Here is a 20,866-nt window from a genome sequence, read left to right as displayed (position 1 = left end):
ACATGAAATTGGATGCTTAAGCAAAACAGCATGGGTCATGAAGCTCTCAAAACAATTAAAATAGACATGGGGACAAGTAGAATTTTTTTTTCCAGTTAATGATTTCAAATAAGTTCTCTCCTCTCTTGGTGCAGTTACAAAAAACAGTATCACTAAAACTCTAAGAAATATTTTCAAACATTTCTTATATAAATGTTTCATCAATTTTTCTTAGTGGATGAAACTGCGTATTTTCAAGTTCACAAGATAAGCATTCAGGAAAATACACAAAGTATTGACAATTAGAAAGTTTTATACTATAAAACTTAATTGCTAAAGTCCTCCTGCTCCGCAAAAGTTAGTTAACGCAATAGCGTCTTTCCATTTTGAGAAACAGGGTACTTGATGTCAAGTTATTAAAACCATCTCAGAACTAATAGCACAGATTTAGTATTAAAAAGAAGCTCTAAGTCTCAGAGTAAATCTTCCTTTGAAAGCATTTATTGATCTTTCCTTTGCCGCACTGTTCACCATTTCTGTAAAGCAATACGTGTGAGAATGGTGATGTAAGCAATGAATAAATCACAATGACAAAGGGGTAATAAATAATGACTGACAGAGTTTCAGAGAACACAAGACTGGTCTCCAAATGATAAGGGTAATCCTGAAGGTGGCCAAAAGGGTTACTGTAGCACAAAACCATGAAAATTACTGGAAATCTGCAGCAATCTAAAGAGGAGTTAGGGCATGTGAAAGAAAAAAAAAACCACTGGACAAACCGTAGCACAATGAAACATGACTATATGAACAAGAAAGTTTTAAAAATTAATCCCAGTAATTATAAACCAACAGTATCTAGCTCTGTAAAATCACACACATTACAATTTAAACTCAAGTTCTACAAAACATTATATATCTATATAGATTAATCCTGATACATTGGCCAGGGAGCACAGAAGTTGAAAAAAGCCAAGACAACAAAGCCAGTTAGTTTAATGTACCTCATGGATGATATATTCTGTAATAAACTGTGCCTTCATGAAATACAATGGCATCACTGTTCTAGATACCAAAAATACACTACAAAGAAAAAAAAAGGGGGTTGCAGATAATACAGAAGACAGCAAAGCAAAATGCCTAAGGAATGTAGAACAAACAGGTCTGTAAGATAATATTTCAAAGGAAAAGTGTTAATTTGTTTTCAGTTTCTAACTCTTCAGTATCTACTGTCACTTCACTGTAATTTTATCTATATTTCAGGAGGATATTATCTATATTTCTGGTGGTTATAAAAACAGGCCACCAAGTAACCAAGTAAAGCCTAAATTCTACTGTTTTTCTTTAAAAATATTATGTCATCAAAGATTCTCTCTCATGTGATCAAGTTCAAGAGAAAGAATATCTTAAAAGTAAAATAAAAAAGTCTTAAAAAGAATGCCCTAAAAAAAAAGGAAGTCTTAAAACTTAAATATAATCATAAAGGCATAATAATATGCCCTAGGGTCATAAAAAAAGTCTCATAAATGTCGCCAGCAAGAAAAGTCAATATTTCTTTTGCTATGTCAAATAATGTTCCAATTTAGATTGCAGTATTTTTTTTTCCTCATGTAACTAGTGTTATTGTGTAGGCAACTGTTAACCAAGCAAATTGCAATAGATATTTATTATACATATATATATTATGTATGAAATATATACCCAACATTCAGTCTTCATATTTTTTTGGTATTTCAAAATTAAAGATATACCAAAAATGAAAATCAACACAATCATCAGAAATATTCTCAATTACTCTGCATCACCTTAGATTTTATGAAAGGACATTTGAAATTTATTTGATGATCTTATGCAAGTTATTTGAAAACAACTACTTTCACCTATAGATTTTTCTTAAACATGTACTCTATCAAAGATTTCAGACATAGATCACATAATCCAACTAAAAGAAAAGAAGCATGGTACTTTAGGGAGAGATAATGATTATAGAATGGGGTAAACTCATCAACATTTTAAGCAAAAACATAAGAGTATGTGGACTAAAGACAACATTTCCTATAAGCTTCTACACTAACTGCTTTGTCACTTCGTTGCCCGGTTTTGGTAAATTATGTCAGCTCTCAGTAGACAGAAAAGCTGAAATGCATTGCTTCCAGTATTGTAATCGATATTTATCACTATTTTAATTATGCTGAATCTTAATTGGCAATTTTCATTGCAATAAAACACACCTTATTCATTTTTCCAGATCTACAGAATCTCATCTATCTCAACGGTTACAGTTTAAAACTAAAACCTTCTATCACTGCTAACCAGATCACACTTATAACAATTCACCTGTATTTGTTTTCTTAATTAAAACATTATTTTAAGAAGAATTCATTTTCTATGCAAAATTCCCACTGACAGAAACATTGTAAGACACATTTACTTAAAAAGAGTGAACTGTGGTAAGTTCCATTGAAAATATAAAAATAATCTCAAAGTACCTATTTAAAGTAGAAATTTATATTGCCTTTTTTTTCCCCTAATACTCATTTCTACTCTTCCTTCATGAAGTAAACTTCAAAAAATAAACTTTGAAAATTAGAATAAACTTTAAAAATTATAAAAATTATAAAAATCCATGGTTTGGCTATACTGTTTTTAAAAAAAAACCTCACTTGTTTTACCATAAGAATCCTCCAGTGAATAAAGAAGCTCATTAACAAAAAAGATCTCTACCCTACCCCAATATTTATGACTAACAATAGTTATGCAATTGGTGCAAGAATTAAGCTTGACTCAAAGTTTCTGTTAAATATAGAGTGAAAGAAAGTAATTTTAATCAAATTAGCTTTATTGTAAAACTACTTGACCACATTACTTTTCTGCCAGTAGAATAATAGTCACTTTACTCAGATAACATGGGTAACCTTTCTACTTCTGAAATTTCATTCTATTACTGGATATAATATAGTAAATATGGAATATTTTCTGGATTAGTCAGTGCACATTATGCCAGAATAGTTGCTTTCTCCAGTAACATTTCAGTATTAAAAAAATCTCGTGGCAAGAAGTAGACATATGACTACAGACTAGTGGTTATCCATACAATAGAAAAAAATCAAAGCTTCTACACACTACACTTCTGAAGAATCACACCTCCTAATCTGATATTAAATTAGTCCTCCTCACCATTTATTACCATATCTCAAATATTCCAAGTGGTTTGTGATGTATTATTTACTCCACCAAAATTTTCACCACTTGTTACACAGAAAAAAGGGTCTTCAAAAGTAGAAGGCTCATGCACTTGTTCATCTACTGTTCCAAATGAACTAAGGCATGTGGTCAGTCATGTGCTTTACACAAATCATTAGAGATACAGGAATGTTTTGAATAGCCACCTATGGTTACATCATTAACCATAATTTACTGCAATGACTTATGAATTTCATTTCATGGAAGTCCATTAAGAGTGTGTTCTACATGTACATTAACACTCCCCATCATAAAGTAAGCCATTTAACTTTTCACAGAGTGACTTTTATGATGCTGTTACAGAAGCAACTAATTGTAGTTAAAGCATTTATTTTTTAAAAGGTCATTCTTTTTTACTGCAGCTTATAATATTTAAATGGCAGCTCATGGCTGTGAATGTGCACGTATGAGAATGCAGGAATCATGTGTGTTCAATACTCAAGCTACCCAACAAGTTCTGCAGAAAACACAGACTAAAAAGTTATTTGCATATTAAGCTACAATGAGTTAAAAGAGAAATCTAAATTGTAAATGAGTTTTGGAGACAAATCAATGCTAATGAACAACAATTACTTCAGTCACACTGTGAATTAAAACAACATCATTAATAAAGCTTAGGTGCTCTGCTGGCAAGCATGTCTTTAGTCCCTGGCAGATCATGTAAGATCTAAATTAGGAGAAATAGCAAGCACAATAGGAAGTACATTTAAAATTATTTTGTTTTGAAGCTCCACTTCAAACAAAAGCTTCAGGAAAGCCTACAAAACTCAGAAAATCCCATCCAGTCATTTTAACAACTGCCTTGAATGAATGCCTCATAAAATATCAGATTTGCACTGGATAATGACACAAGATCTTATAAACCTAGAAGATGAGTCAGAACAGCCTCTTTTGTTCCCCTTCTTTCATATGAAACAGTCAGTGAAAAATCAGAATCTTTCCTTAAGAAAAAAGGGGCTTTTCTTTGAGCTAAAAATAAGTCTAAACATCCTGTTCTTTACCTAAATGCTCAAAACCAGCTGCAAGTAGTAACTATGTAGGGAGAAACTACAGAGGGCACTGTTGTATCAGTTTTTAAGAGTTACAATGGTAATAGGGCCCAAGTATAGAAGATTGTCAGGAAAATAAATAACTGACTAAAGAAAGAATCCTAACAGGAATTAGGAGAGCATGCAAATGCACTAAACCTAAAACAATAATAAGGCAAAAACATTGAAGCTGTATTTCTGAAGGAAAATGGACTGAAAGAAAGTTCATGTAACAGACTGTCAGGCTGATAGGAATACTGCAGTGCACACATTTGGCATTTTCCTTTGTAGTGCTTTCTATGGAAAAGGTAACTAATCATAGTGCTGCCTTATCCTTTGCAAACAGGAACCTATTACTGGAATCCCACTCATAATCAATATGAAAATGAGTGATGAGTGTTATGCAATTCTTCCACAGGCAGAATTTATCGACAGAAAGAATATCTTCACATTATACAGTCCTTTCATAGTGTAAAAGACCAGTTCTGTTTTATTCCTTTTCATGACACTTACAAATCAATCATTTATATTTTGAAAGCAGTAACATTGGTGCAATATAAACCAAATTAAATCCCACCCTTTCCAGAAGAAGTACCTTTAAATATACTGACCAAAACCAGCAAGTGTCCAGCTGAAAAGAATGTAACCCTGAAATTGCTGTGTGCTTGACATTCATATGAAAGAGGAAAGTATGTTAAATAAGTCAGCATAAATACCTTAGTAAATCTATGCAAAAATTATTTTTATACAATAAATGGGCTTCAGAGATACAAATATTTATGAAAACTAATTTGATAAATGTTTTACTGTTAGCTTACATGAAAGTCTGCCTGTCTTTGATCTTATTTTATTAGAAATAACCCCAATTAAATTTTTTAATGTAATAAATTTTGAAATGTGTTTTAGCACTGCCTAATGAGAATTGCAAATAACATAAAACAGCCAGCTACAGAACAGTACAGAACAATTAACATTTTTTACATTTTTCATTTTTATATTTTAAAAACATTATTAAAATGTGAATTATGAAACAGAAGCACTGAAATAAGATATGGATAATATCAGTCAATTAATGAGACTTCAGAGAAAAAAGGTGTTACTTTTTCCCTCACATTGTGGTGGCAAAACCCACAAGCAGCATGTTTTGTAGTACTACAGCAAAAAAAATGGGACTTTTATGAACACTGACTCAAACTCACATTTAAAGAGTACTACATGGAAGTTAATTTAAAATTAAGTTAGGCAATGATTTTGTAATAAACCAAAGAATAAATGTTAACAGAAAAGATGCTCAAGCAAATGAAACATACCAGAAAATTGTCTAAAGCTATGTGAATGAGTGAACAAAACAAACAAAATCAAAACCACAGACGGTGCCTGTGGATACTCACTCCCATCCACATCCATAAGAACTGTGATGGTAACTGTGAAAGAATTGTCTCTAAGCATGCAAAGACAGATGTACTACATGAAAGGAAACTGCCACAGAAAATGAAAACCTAATTTTTTTAGAAATTGCAAAACCAGACAACATAAATATATTGACAAAGCAAGACCTCAGTTCCCTCACAGACACTGAGACCTAGAATTTCTAAGTAATTTCATTGTTTCAAGCAACTTATTAAGAGAAGATAAAACAAAAACTAATTTCATGTCAGAAATGGGTTTCATCGAGGTTTGGCCACTTCTGCCTTCCAGACAGGCCCTGCATGTGCAATGTTAAGTGGAAAAGTTTGCTAAATTTCAAATTCATATATGCTGTCTTTAGCCTAATTCGGTTCCTAAACCAGAATTCTTTTAAAATTGCCTAGTATTCTACCAGTCTAGTAATCTCTTTTCATCAGCATTGTTCATTCATCAGCATTGTTTCTGGCAAAGTTTTGCTAAAATAAAGTTTCCTCTAATTTTATTGTTTCCAGCTGTTGATAAAAATTTCACTAGTATTAATTTTATACACCTTTTTTAAGTGTATGTGATGGCAGGCATACAGGCAGTTTGCACACATAAAAAAACCTAACTGTTTGTTAGATACAGAGTATTAACAAAAGAAATGCATAAATGTCTATTAACCTCTATATACAATCTATGACATCAGATGAAGTTCTCAAGGCATAAAACATGTTCCTTCTATGTAAAATTTAACTGCATTTGAAGGCAGAAATTTGCAGTCCATTCCTAGAGACATGCAGCTGGATACAAATGGGGCTGCTTCAGAGACTGTTGTGTCTGTGCACATCACTTAAATACAATTCAAATGATGAAAAAAGTTTTGATAATGTTTACAAAATTGACTTAAACATCTTAATGCATTTTTCCATTTAACTACAATAACAAATGCCAAAATGTTACTAGATAACTCTCTAAATATTCAAGATATTTAACAAGATATTTAAGGTTCCTTTCTCCCTGTGCAATAGAACACATTAAAACCAATTTTACTATCGTAATTTATTCAAAGCTTGATTATGAGCAATAGCTGCGAGAAGAAATACAGCATTGTTGATTCATATACAAGCATTTCACTTAACTGCATTGGATAATAGATGGGCTCCTAAAGGAGTATAAAAGCAAAGTGATTAGAAGTCATTACTGTTAATTAGCATTCACTTTACATTTATAGGGATGAACCTTTTCTGTGTTGAACAAATGGAAAGCTTTTATCTGAAAGTCTATGAAAGCTGGTCAAGGTAGGCACTGAAATAAATGTCAGTGACCAGTAAGCTGAATTCAAAACAACAATAACAAAGAAAGCAAAACAAAATCTAAGGATGTATCATCATCCAATTAGTGAGATTCAGTTTTTAAACAGGAAAAGGTCTGAAGGGAATGAGCAAAACTGGAAACTCATACTTCACATTCTGCAATCTCACTGATAAAAGGAGGAAATGTGTGTTTATCAAACTTGCTGTGAGTGCACGGTTCATTTGGTGTCCTGTAAACAATGCCTGGCTGCCCATTCTCAAATGCATGTGAGAATCTTGCAACCCAGAACATCATATTCAGCAGGCAAGGTCACACTAGAGATGCCCTGGAAATGGGAAATTAGGAAAACCTGGCAATCAGAGGTTTCAAGCTGACCAGAACAAGCCCTCAGGGCTGCTTACCGTCTTTCACCACCAGCCTGACTGTCTCCGCTTATTCAGTATTAACACAACAAGACAGGGAGTGAGTGGAAACAACTCCACGCACCTAACAGGGAGAAATACAGTGACTTTTTTGTTTACATAAAGCTCAACATTTCTCACAGTAAGAAACTATCTCAAAGCTATTGCTGAAGATCCCCCTCTAAAAAAAGAAAAAATTAAAATCCTGACCCTGCCTGAACTGGTCAGAATTTCAGGCATCCTATTGATCAAAAAAATTTATTTTGTTCCCATCTCATTTTAAAATTCATACAAAACCCTCCCAACAACTAAATATACCCTGTGTTTTGAATGAAACAAGATACATCATTATTTTTACACTACTTAAATCACTCCCAACTATGCAATTACTTCTTACCCTCTTCCCTTCATTCACACTTTTATTCACTGCTAATGACAACAGTCATTCCCGAGGTGGAGGAAGCTATGAAACTCCAATCCAGAATTAATTAAAAGAAAAAATAACATGATTAAAAAAAAAAAAAATTTGTAACCATTTAACACGATGAGGGTAAAGGGACAATCCAAATCCTTGCAGATAAAAATTTATTTATTATAAAAGGTGAAGGAACCAAGTCTATGAAAAAACACAAATATTTTCTCTCACAAAAAATTTCTTATTTTATCAAGAAGCACAGTAATTTATTTCTTGTCAGTGTAGGCAACCATTTCATACAATTTCTAAAAGTTCCCATTTAACTTGCATGTTTAAAGACAAAAAGAACTGTGCTAAGGAGATGTGGTCTCCAAATGTTCATTAAATCTACACTAGCACTAAAGGACTCAATCAATAACTTCCATTGTTTTATCTATCACAGTTTCCTCCAACTGGGCATTGAAGATTTTTTACAATTTTATTTCAATACTTATGGTATAATTTCACTTGCAGTAAAAAAATCCTGTATTTGAACTGTTGAATTAGATATAATCTATCAAAATATTAAGGGCACAGTTACTTGCAATAATCATAATGTAGGCAACAAAAACTATGGAGAAGTGATTATTTTGGAAATTCAGCATAAAGAAAAGTAGCTCTTTGTATAATCTGTATTTCTCCAAAATATTGAGACATACAACTCTGAGGTATTAAACCATGTATCTACAGACCATTCAAATCATAACAGGGAAAATTTTTTCAATGAAAACATGGGAGATTACTAGAACAGAACTCTTCTGCACACCTCTGAACTCTGTGAATCTCTTAAATGAGAAGGGAAAGCTACCTACTTTGTCTGAACTCATAAACTACAAAAATAATTTGATGAAGAGCACACTGAGGACCTCAGATTACAGATTCTTCAAGTCAATCAGTGTTACACAATTTATAGTTATTTGGCCTCTTTAAGACTCCTAAGAAATTCTGCAAACCTTATTTGTATGAGTTAAGAGTAACTACTAGTCTTTATCATGTACATACTACAACTGAAGCCACATATACCAAACATCTGAAAATCAAGTGATTATTCCTATATACTTTACAGAATCTTTTATATGTGTCTTGGAACAGAAGACAAAGAAGCAATGCTGTGACAGAATACCACATTACATTTATTCATGTATTTTTCCTGGTAGGATCACCTAAATCTTTGTACAAAAGTCACAGAAAGTCAGCAATCACACTCAATCTGAGAACTCATTTCACCCATTGGCCACAGAAGCTGAATTCTGGAGAAGGGTAAAAGAAAGATCATTTCCTTAGCATGGAAGACTATCAGCAATATCAAGGAACTGAAAGTTTTGGGTTCCATGATTGAATTAATCCCTATTTGAAGGCCACAAAATAATGTTATATTTTCATTCATCCATTCATCTCAAACCTTGAAGAACTCTTTCCTGAAGAAATCTCTGGGAGTTTCACTGAATACTGACAGGACCTAAGTTACTTCTATTCCATCTGAACCCACACAGCTCAAGTACTTTGTCTGAGATGAAATATCTTAAGTAACATCTAAAATGGCATTACTATTGCAATTTTAACTCAGACAGGAACACTTTCTGTCTTCATTAAACATCAGATTTGGACCATTTAAAAAAATCATGAGCCTGTTCTTAAAAATTATTAAATACAGGAGTAATTATTAAATACAGGAGTCACATTGTATCATTAAGCTCTTTATTTCTGTAACTAAAAAATGTTATTCATTCTTAGTGACTGACTGTTGTAACATCACTGTTCCAAAATGCAACCATATTTTAGAAAATAAATCTCCTTTCCTTCTGTTCCACATCACTGATGAAATGAAACAGCGCCACAACCAAAGGCTGCTATTATTCAAATGTTTCATACGTCATATATATCCAACATTAATATTTATTTTTCAGCTGATGATCAATGGATGATTTCATAATTATTATTGCTTAAGTCCTGAGAGCCAATATATAAATTTATTTCAAGTGAACTCCATATTTTTTGAAAGTTTGAGGGTTCTAAATCCACAAAGAGCACAACAAAAAGACTCTGACAGAAATAACATGTTGAAACTGAAAATCCACTAAAAATCCATTTGCATGATTTATAATATACATGGATAGATATAAAAAAATACAAAAATATCTATTTTTAAAATACTAATTAAAATACTAATTAAAAAAAGCAATTAAGCATGTCATCAAAAATTTGAAAAAGCAGAGCTAGAAGAAAGACATTTTTACCTAGTTCAGGAATTCTACAAATTACTTCAACAATGGAAACTTACCAAACAAAGGCAAAGACTTATGGAGTAGATAAGGCAAAGAATTTGTAAGAGGACAGAATTGTCTACTGAAAATAAAGTATCTTGCATTGGTCTGTTTAGTCTGGAAGCTGCTACAACCTTTGCCCTAAACAAAAGTTAAGCCATAGTTCCATGAGATACAGAAAACAATCCAACACTCAACCCATCTAATATCACTTGTGTATTTGCTTGCATGAAACAACACTGTATTACTTGAACAAGACCATAATTACATTGAAAAGGGGACAAAACAGTTAAATATTGCCTAAATTGAAATGTTGCATGAAAGTTTCACAAAAATGCCCTCATGCTCCAGTCTTTCCTGCCACTAGAGGAAAAGAAATACAGTTACTTACCACATTTCAAAGACAGTGCCATTATAAAACTCCTAAAAGATAATTAAGGTAACTAAAAAACTCTAGTGCTTACAGGCTTGGCTAGGAAAATCTCCAATACAGACAGTAACAAACATGGACAAAGAAGGATATCAGTAATCCCTATTCAGCATTGAGAGGAGAATAAATTATTCTTTAGAGTTCAAGACTTACACGTCTCATGAAGTAAATATTCTACTATCAGGTGAAGACTGCATAGTAAGATATATTTAGACATCATACAAGTACTCAGATATGTTTCACAATATGTACTGAATACAAAATCTAAAACGTGGCATTAGGCAACTAAAAAACAGATATAAATTTCCTTTATACCCATCAATCACTTGGGTTTGTGACAATAAAATTAATAGGTTTACAGTCAATGACAGTCAGTATCACTCACTGAGTCACATGAACCAGAACAGGACTGTTGTCCTGGGTTTCACAGAACTGTGAGGGAATATTTAATTCTTTAGAAATCTTGTTCTCATGGCACTGTTTTTAAAAACATTGTATACTTCCAAATTCATACAGTTTTTTTGAAGTGTTTTAACTTTTTACTACATAAGTACTTGCAACAGAAGTATTCTTTGCCAATGGAAACGTAAGGTACACTCTGTGATTTTGATTTAGACACACCTTTCCTCTAGTCCTGGCCCCAAACCATTTACTGAAAAAAAGAGCTATGTTATTTGACCAGTGTTTTAAAATTACAGTCACTCAAAGATGGTTTTGACAAGGCTTCCACAGATTTCATCCCCTCCCTTCAAGAGAATGCAAACTGACTTCTCTGTTTAAAACTATTAACATCTGGGAAAAAAAACTCCTAAAGCAAAATCCTCAGTGAGTAAGAATTAAATAGTAAAGCTACAAAACAGCAGTTATTAAAAAATGTGAAAAAATAAAACCAGAAAGATTTCAAAGTTATTGCTAACACAGAAAAAAAGTTAGTAGTCTTCTTAGAACTAAAATACCACAGTTGCAGTAGTTTATTTCTCCACATAATTTTGCAATTATTCATCAAAATATGCAAGACACTTACTGAAACTTTTGTATCAGAATTCCATAGCTAGGTTTTACTGTAAAGACATCATTATACAAAGTCTAACATAAAGGCAGTATATCGTTAATATTTATAACTTGAAGATATCATATAGTGGGCTTAATATTTCTATACAGGAAATAAATAGTTATTTAGTTCCAGACAACATGATAACATCTCTTTCAGCTATAGTTATAATTATCATGTACAAACTTCCAAAGCAGAAATTGTCAAGATTTAACACTAGCATTAATTTATGTCAGGGATCCATTCCTCCAAAGACAGCAAGAAGTGTAGAGGAAGTATCATCTTAATTGCCACTAATTTGCCCATTTTTAATTAAATTGATCAGTAATTTATTACCTTACCCAGCAGCAGAAAGCTGTTAGCATGCAGCTTTAAGAGACAGTAGATATCAGTCCTTCTAATTTCTAATACTACCGCGGTTCAAAAATAATTTAAAACTGCTGTATCATATTTCTTTTGATTCCTGTATTGCAGGATATGCACATTCCATTTAAAACCTCTGTGAAGCACTCTAGAGCATAATCATAGAATCATTTAGGTTGCAAAATGCCCTTGAAATCATTGAGTCTAACCATTAACCTAACACTGCCAAGTCCACCACTAAACCATGTCTCTAGGCACCCAGTCCACACAACTTTTAAATCCCTCCAGAGACAGTGACTCAACCACTTCCCCAAGTAGCCTGGTTCAATGCTAGATACCCTTTTCAGTAAAGAAATGTTTCCTAATATCCAACCTAAGCCTGCCCAGAACAACTAGAGGCTGTACTGCCTACATGAACTATTTTCCTGCTCTGTAGTCTCAAACTCCAACACAGGTCTATGATATTGATTTTACATTAGAAGAAGATAATTTCCTTGCCAAAAATGTTTACAAGATGCAACATTTGACTCCAAGATGGGTCAGGAAGTACTCTGCATTCAAACCACATTCTTAGGTCTTATCTGCAATTTGATTTTTTTAACTGAATACAGAATAAAGCCTGAAGTATTTAGGTTCATGAATCTCAATTATCATTTTAATGAAGGCGAACGAGGTAGAAAATGTTCAATACCTGACATGAAGATTACAAACACCTTTATCTGAAGTTTCATTAATAGTCTATACCAGTTTGATCAATAAAATCACATATTTACTTTCTTTAAAATAGCAGTTATGATTTTTTGAACAGTGTATTGGTTTTAGTACTGCACACTGCAGTAATCAACACAATTACCTGGAATGGACACAGTATGTTCACTCAAACACTGTAGAAAACCTCTACAGTCAACATGAGGTTTTCTGCTTTTTTCAATGAGGTCTGATTTAGTATTGGTAGAAATAAAGTACTATATGAAAGATTTTGAAAAAACCAGAGAATAAATTTTAAGTAGTTTAGAAAGTGGTTCATTGTCTCTCTTTAATTCATTTTATAGCTAAAAAGGATTGATATATGTTATTGCTACTGTGTCATATATTAGAATATAATCACAGGGCTACCAGAATCAAAACTATCATTGTGAAATATTCTGTAATATTTGGAGAGTGACATGCGACATACAAACAAATAACAGATTCTGGTTTACACATCATAAGTGTACTCAAATGGAAATGTCTAGACATTACTTCCCACACACTGATAAATGCACAAAATCTAAAAGATCTCTCATTACAGCAATCAACTGATACGTTCTTACAAGTGAAAAATAAGCTAAATATTCTATTTATAGATGATTGTCACAATTATGTTTTTTGTTGTACATGTGAAGCTCCTGTTACAGGTCTTTTCATTAAATAGGAAAAAGGTTTTGGCTTGAAACGAGGATTAAGAAGTGTGATTTACATTGGGGGAAAAGGAATATAGTTATACCATATATTTACAGACCAAGGAAGAAGAAAGGAATAGAAATAAAACCTGTAAAAGTCTTCCATTTTTTTTCTTACAGTTTTCCTTAAAAACCTAAGTGGATCATTTACTTAAATTCAGAAATGAATTAAGCAATATAATTATCCCCAACTATATAATTGTTTTCAATCAGCATACCTTAACAAGTTTCATAAGCTGGTAAAGGTCTTCAACCTCATCTTCCTGGCATGCAGTATATACTCTTCCAGTATTCACACTGGTACCTTTTATAAAACCACGATAGAGTGGCAAATCCAATGCATCAGCATATAGGTCAATGGCATGGTGTCCTACTGTCTGATACATATAGCTGTCCAATTCATCAGTCTGCCCTGCCACGATTAAAAACCAACCATATCAGGTACATTGTTGCAACAATTACAGATAATCACAATACTACAAAGTACCGAGAAAATCTAAATGTTAATATTTTTCAGTTCACAAACAGATGTTTGGTGACAACACCACTATAAACATGGAAAGAAAAAAAATAGATTTCTCCACCCAACAGACGTATGGAGAGGAAGACATCTGTCACAAACATGCTGCCTATTTGCAAATTGTGGTGCCTTTCCTTCTTCCTGCTTCATCCAAAAAATCTCCTATCATTTCAATTCTGCTTCCATTCACATGGTAATTTTAATAGGAAGACAGGTCAGAGGCACAAACTCAGATGTATTTCAACATACTCAGATCAAGAAATTTGTAATGCATTGCAATATTCAGAACAAGCAACTTGAACAAGGTTGTCAAAATGTACAAAAAACTTTACTGTTAAAATTGTTATCATGGTCATCACAAAAGGAGACTATCTCTGCTTAGGTCAAATAAAAGCAGACCACTACAAAGTTTTGACACTGTTTAATAAGCAAAAAGCTTATTTCCTTAACCATGAGAAAAAAATTAACCAAATTTTCTTACAAGCAATTTGTAGCCATCAGATAAGGAAAAAGCAGCTAAAATGCAGGTATCATGAATTAGAATTACATCTCAAACTATACAATAGATCATTTATATATCATTTTTTCAGATAATATCTCTAAGAGATTGATAAAGTAATATAACATTATTGGTGAAATCTCCACTTTATTACAAGCTAACAAAGTTCACTATTTTAATGATAATTTGTAACTCTGAATTTACATAGAGACATCAAGCATTTCTGCTGTATACCTGTGTAGCACATCTTACAAAGAAGAAGGTCTGTAACTGGCCAAGATGACTAATTTGTGATGTAAGAATTAGGTCAGTCACCTTTGATGCCACACAACAGATACGGTTCTGCACAAAACAGGCAAATCCAACCCCCTAATCACAACTAACCAACCTAGACCAGCAGAGTAGATTTAAGGGAAAATTCAGTGGTTTCAACATACATGAACATGACAAAGTCTTTAAGTGATATTCTGCTTAGAATACACAGTTTCTTTATTATTTGAGACTCTCCAGGCAACAGTGGTACAAGATAAAATAAAAAGAATGGCATAGAATCCACTATTGCCTGAAGCACCTCAATTAACTTTCTATAAAATTTCCAACTACACACTTAAAGAGAGCATTTTATGATTTTAATGATAATATTCTACATTTCTGATGAGGATAAATTAGTTTGAAGACAACATATTTCAACAAGATTCGAGATTATTATGTCCTAGCTACCCAGAAAATAAGTTTTTCCTACACTCTCCTAGCATTTGCCAGTTCTGCCCGTGACTCATTTGCGATGGCAGCTCCCTTTTTCCTTCCCTTTCTGTGTACCCTCCTACTGTACAGTTACCAAATACCATACTTAATTGCTTAACATATGTTGAACAGTGAACCTAGTTAACATACTTTAGCATTCTCCCCTACCAACTGGAAACAGCTCACTTGCTTTTCCAGTCTCACTTCAATTTGTGCTATAGTCCAATATACAAATACTTAGCTCATCCTCTCAGCTCACACTGACTACCTGAGTTTCTCCCATCATTTGTCATAGAAATAAACTGTAGCCCATGAGGAACTGATCAAAAAAACATTCTACTCTAAAAGGAAAAAAGCAGGAAAAATACATGTATCGAGGTCAATTTGAACCCACATCAGTTCCTCAATGCAGTCTCAGTGCAGTTCACAGATACTGGGTTAGAATAATGGAGAAAGACACACAAAGATAAAAATGGATGAGCAGCAGCACAATGGCACATTTTTGGCAGCTGGAATGGTTTACAGCATTTAGTTTAGCAACAGTTTAGAACATTTCTAGAAGTACAGTGCTAGTTTTGGTTGATGACATCATCTATCAGCTTTCAGCATTTGTGCTACTGACCTCACACAACCCCTTTGTTTACCACCAGGATATCAATATTCTCATTTTCAAATTGTGTAAGCCTTTTTCTAATTGATCTTTTCTTCTTGTGGGCTTTTTTTCACTTAAGGAAAAATACACTTAATACATCTCCATAACATCTTTTTTATACCTCTTTCAAGTTTCTGTATTGGTCTTCAATATTAAAAACTCTTTCAAGTTTCTGTATTGGCCTTCAATATGCAAAACCAGACAAAACACATACGGGAACTTAATTCAGGCATGGTTGTGATTCTATTTTTAAAAAAATTCTTGTAAGAAATGTGGCTTTCATACCTGTATTTTCAGCAGGTCTTAAATTGGCAAGAGCAACAATCTGATGCCCAGCAGCAACACACTGCATCATATTGTAACAACTGTCCTTCCCACCACTGTAAGGAGAAGAAAATTGTGGCAATTAAAAGCACAGATAAAAGTTTTAGCCTCTTATAACTTTTAACTAACTGTTCAAAAACAAGTATTATCAGAGCTGCTTATAAAGTTGTGAAATATGAAGAGCTGTAGAATAGTAACAGTAGGAAAAGAATGATTTCACCATACATTAACTACATATGCCTAAATGCAGTAACCATAAAGCACATAAAGAGTTTTGTATCTTAGTAGTAATCTGAGAGGTTACATGAAGAAGAGCCACTGCCACTGGAATCTCCTCAAAGAATGTCCTTTATTCCAGTGATGAATTAGTATTTACTCATTACTCGTTAATTTGGATCAAAACCCCAAAATCTGCTCCAGTGAGTTGACAGCATTAGTAATCCTTTTAAATTAGGTCTGTCATGTAGACGTGATGCCTAGGGACACATTTTAGTGGTGGACTTGGCAGTGTTAGGTTAATGGTTGGACTCAATACCTTAGAGGTCTTCTCCAACTTCATTGATCCTTTATATCAGGAATAACATTTCTCCTTCATGGGATATGTTGCCCAAACCTTCAACATTTTGAACATATTTGCCATTCTCAAAAACTTTAATTATTACAGGCAGTAGTTTCAGTTGACACTGCATAGAACATATGATTTTTTTACTGCATTTCACTGTAAATAAAAACTATTAACGCTAGTAAAAAAATATAAAAGCAAACATAATCATACTCTTGTTTGAGGCCAATAGATAATTCTCCAACAGAGAGGATACAATAAATTTTGACATTCATTCAAGATCTACAGGAACCTTTTCTGTTATCAGTGAGGAAAGAATTCTGTTCTCTTGATGTAACTGAAAAAGTATCTCTATGGATTTTAATCAATAGAAAAGAAACATTACAATCTACAATAAAAGTGCTCTAGAATACACACTGCTTAAAAGATCCATGTTCAGACTTCTGGCCTTCAAACTACAACTGCAGGTGGAGATTCTATGCAGCTTCTTTAAATGCCAAGGCACAAAAACCATGGCAGGAACTACAACAGAGATCTATACAAGCTCTGTAAAACTGCATTTTGTTTTAGAATCACTGAGACTTGCACAGGAGAACATACAGTACAAGCAGTCCTTGCTACAATACACTGTTGTGTTCCTTGTGGTCACACTATTACTATTTGTTCCTGAAAAGGAGTTGGAGCAAGGTGGGGCCTGACCTCTTCAACCAGAAAAAAAGTGAAGAATAAGAGGAAATGGCCTCAAGCTGCACCAAGGGAGGTCCACGTTGGACATCAGGAAAAATTTCTCCATGGGAAGAGTTGTCAAGCATTTGAATGGGCTGCCCAGGGAGGTGGTGCAGCTATCACCCCTGGAGATGTTCAAGAAATGACTGGACATAGCACTTGGTGCTATGGCCTAATTGACAAGTGGTGATCAGTCAAACGTTGGACTTGATAATCTTGGAGGTCTTTTCCAAACTAAATGATTCTGTGATTTTGAAACAAACTTCTTCAGAATTTCCAGCTTTAAGCTCTCCCTTTTATCTAGCCCTCTGCCCAAAAGCTTGAAAGTGTCCTAGAGGAATGAAACCCTTTAGCTATTCCCCTCAATCTCAGCTTTTATCCATGCAAAAATTCTGTATGCTGTCTTGAACTTGTTGTGTAAATGAAACCTGAAGTAGAAATAGTGTAAAACATGGCATCCTTTTGTATTTAACAGATTTTCATAAAGCAGTTGCTTCTGTTTCAGTGCTAAAAAGTAAATATAAATATGATAGAATCCTACTTGGAGGGTCCATCTCTACTTAACATTCTTCTAATGCATACCAGCAACTTTCTTCTAACCTATATGCAGACACAAAAAAAAATTGAAATCATACATTCATTACTTTTGGACACTGTTCTTGATAGCTTGAAAATGTCGACAGTATTCACTTCGTAATTTGAACTTCCAGGCTTAACAGAATAATGAGACAAAGACTCTTTTCCTTCTGAATGACTTTATGCTGAAAAATAAAAGTCTCCCACTGGTTCTGATTTCAACTACAAACAGCACTTCAGAAAAATAATTGTATGACAATAGATAATTGCCTATGCTGTTTACAGTTTTTAATATTTTAAAAAATTGAAATCAAAAATTAAAATGTCACCAGAATAAATATATTCATCCTTCCAATTAATTTATGTGTATATATGTACACATAAAGAAAATTTAAGATGCATATTGATATCCATATTGCTTACATTGGACCACCAGTTAGTAGGTGGAAATCTGGGCTTACTGAATCACATGCTACTGTCTTGTTATTTATTCTCGGTATTATTTACCATAGCCCTAAAAACTACCAGTATCAAGAAACAAACTACATGGTGCACCCACAAGACCTTCCAAACTAAATGTAAAACACAATATGGTTAAGACCAATGAAACCAGCCAGCCCATGCCCATGGGAGGAAGGTGGACTCAGAACAGTCCACAGAAGGGAGATGAAGACAAGTACTGAGATATCCTGGGGACCTCTCTCAATTCCCAGCACAGAAAAAAAACCACAGGCCTTTCTGTAGAAAGCTCCAAAGTGAGGTCAGTCAGGGTTCTGCAAGTATGTTAACAGGCAGGCTTATAAACAAAATACCAGAAGAAAAAAAAAATCTGGGTAACTGTGAGGATACAAACCTATATAGGACTTCCAAGCAAAATTCCTTTCTATAGACAAGTATAACCACTTACAGTTCAGAAAATTCTAGAAGAATTTTAAAGAGTTGAAAAACATCATATTCCAGGTTGAAGACTGGCTTTAAAATGTCTATGATTTAGCACAAAACAAAACGCAGGGTTTACCCCATAAATACCACCTTAAAACAAGACTATCAACATTCTACAAGGAAAAAAAAACAGGTTAAAGTAATTTCATACATAATCCTGACCTTTGCAAAAGTAAGAAGCACTTTTCAAATACTTTTTTTCCCCTCTGATCTTTGGCTAGCTCTGTTACAAAGACTTCATACACTTTGATGTCTCTTTAAAACTCTTCTTAAAACTATTACTGAAACTAAATCCGTCCTTGTAAAATAGACCATTAAAATAGCAATTGTGTTAGAAACCTGTTTATAGGATTTTATTCGATCCTGCCTTTTAACACATTCCTCTGCTTTGAGAATATCAAAGTAAATAATCCTGAAAGAAAAAGTCTTATCTATAAAATAAAATAAAAAAAAATTGAAGCTGATTTTCCCTACACCATATTTCAGCAAATCTAGAAAAACAGACAACATTTCCTGTATTTTCTCCTTGCATGAGGTTTGGAATTATTTGCAGTTGTTGTGGCCAAATCTCAGTTTCAACAAGGTTTGATATTAGATATTCCCTGAAGAATTTAATACATTAAATATTTTGGCTTATGTAAATAGCTACTGCACCCAAAAATAAAAATACACAGCTCACATCTGCACAATTCTTTTCCACTTAGAAGCTTCTTAGCTAGTTCTTTTTTAACTATTGTTTCTTCAAGAAAAGCACGTGTATCCTTATTAGAAAATGTTAATTAAAAAAAAAAAAAAAATCACAAGAATTGCAGAAACTAACAAACTTACAAAAAACGCCGGGGGGGGGGGGGGGAGAAGATGCAACCCTTGACAGACACGGCTGTATCCAACTCCAACGATTGAAACGAGCTAGTTCATCATTTTAAAACTGGCAAAATTTAATCTCTCGAAAAAAGACACATTACAAAAATCTACCGCTAAGAGTTTAGGAAATCTATCCTGAAAGAGCTTAAGATACTTGGAAGGCAAAAGCACGCGGATATTGAACTGCAAATGAGCAGAACCCTCTTTTTTAGAGCAGGACATGCGGCCCACGCTCTGCGCCCCCGGCGAAGGCGCTGCCGGCGGCCCGGGCGGCTCCGGCTCTCGCCTCGCTGCAGACGAAGAGCCCGGGATACCGGAGAGCAAGCGACTGGGGCAGATAACTGTAGGTCTGGTTTTGGCTGGGGGACTGCGGCTGTGTTGGTTGGTTGCGGGGTGGTTTATTTGTTTGGGTTTTGCTCGTTTAGTTTTAAAAATAGACCAGTTATTCCTGAATTCTGCCGTAACACGAGAATTCTTCCCAGTCTCACCCTACGCGCAGGCAGGGACCGGCCCGCGGCAGCACTCGCAGGCGGCCACTGCAGGGGCCACAGGCAGAGCCGGCAGCCGGCTGGGAACACGCAGCCAGGCCAGGGCAAGGGAAGCACTAGGAAACGCATGGGCGGGAAGGCCGAGCGGAAAGGGCCGGGCGGGTCTCCCGGGTGGCGCTGGGTGGAGCGCGACCCCCGGGCAGGCAGGGCTTCTCCCGGCGCCCTTTCTCCGCCTGCGAGACGCCCCTCGCTCGCTCACATAGGCGCTCCGTCAGCGCGTTACCTGATCAAAGCCACTACCCTCATGTTGCTCGCAGGCCGGGGGCGGTAACACTGTCAGGGAGGTGGGCGACAGCCGGCAAGCGCAGCGGGGAAGGAGCCCGGTCGCACAGCCACCCTGGGCTGCGCACGCTGCCGGCTCCTCCGTTGCTACCGCTACCGCTTGGCCGCCTCCCCTACCGGGCCCTCCTCCCGGGGCAGGCCGGCAGACTGCCTGCACAAACCGAGGCTCGGCGAGCGGCCGGCGCCCGTGCCCGGGGAGGTGCGCTGCCTCCGCCACGGGGCTGCGCGCCGGCCGGGACGGCGCGGCCCGGACGCGGCCCGGGGACGGGCGG

At 34.9% G+C, this 20,866-nt stretch overlaps 1 protein-coding gene across 5 annotated transcripts in view; it reads right to left on the bottom strand.

Moving 5' to 3' along the window:
• DPH6 (diphthamine biosynthesis 6) overlaps positions 1-20,663 on the bottom strand; it is a 185,669-nt gene extending 165,006 nt beyond the window's left edge. For 3 of the 5 annotated variants that reach the window (XM_036384380.2, XM_036384386.2, XM_036384383.2), the window contains exons 1-3: positions 20,536-20,663; positions 16,056-16,150; positions 13,574-13,767 (exon numbers count right to left, since the gene is read on the bottom strand). In XM_036384380.2, the coding sequence (XP_036240273.1) occupies positions 13,574-13,767; positions 16,056-16,150; positions 20,536-20,558 (312 nt within the window). In that variant the 5' untranslated portion in view covers positions 20,559-20,663. Of the gene's footprint in view, positions 1-13,573; positions 13,768-16,055; positions 16,151-16,629; positions 16,754-20,535 lie in introns of those variants that run through there. The other 2 variants (XM_036384384.2, XM_036384385.2) reach the window with 2 other exon arrangements.
• Between the last annotated feature and the right edge of the window lie 203 nt (positions 20,664-20,866).

The sequence above is a fragment of the Molothrus ater genome, chromosome 6, assembly GCF_012460135.2.
Source record: "Molothrus ater isolate BHLD 08-10-18 breed brown headed cowbird chromosome 6, BPBGC_Mater_1.1, whole genome shotgun sequence".
In the NCBI taxonomy this organism is placed as follows: domain Eukaryota; kingdom Metazoa; phylum Chordata; class Aves; order Passeriformes; family Icteridae; genus Molothrus; species Molothrus ater.
This window is presented reverse-complemented; position numbering and strand designations above follow the sequence as displayed.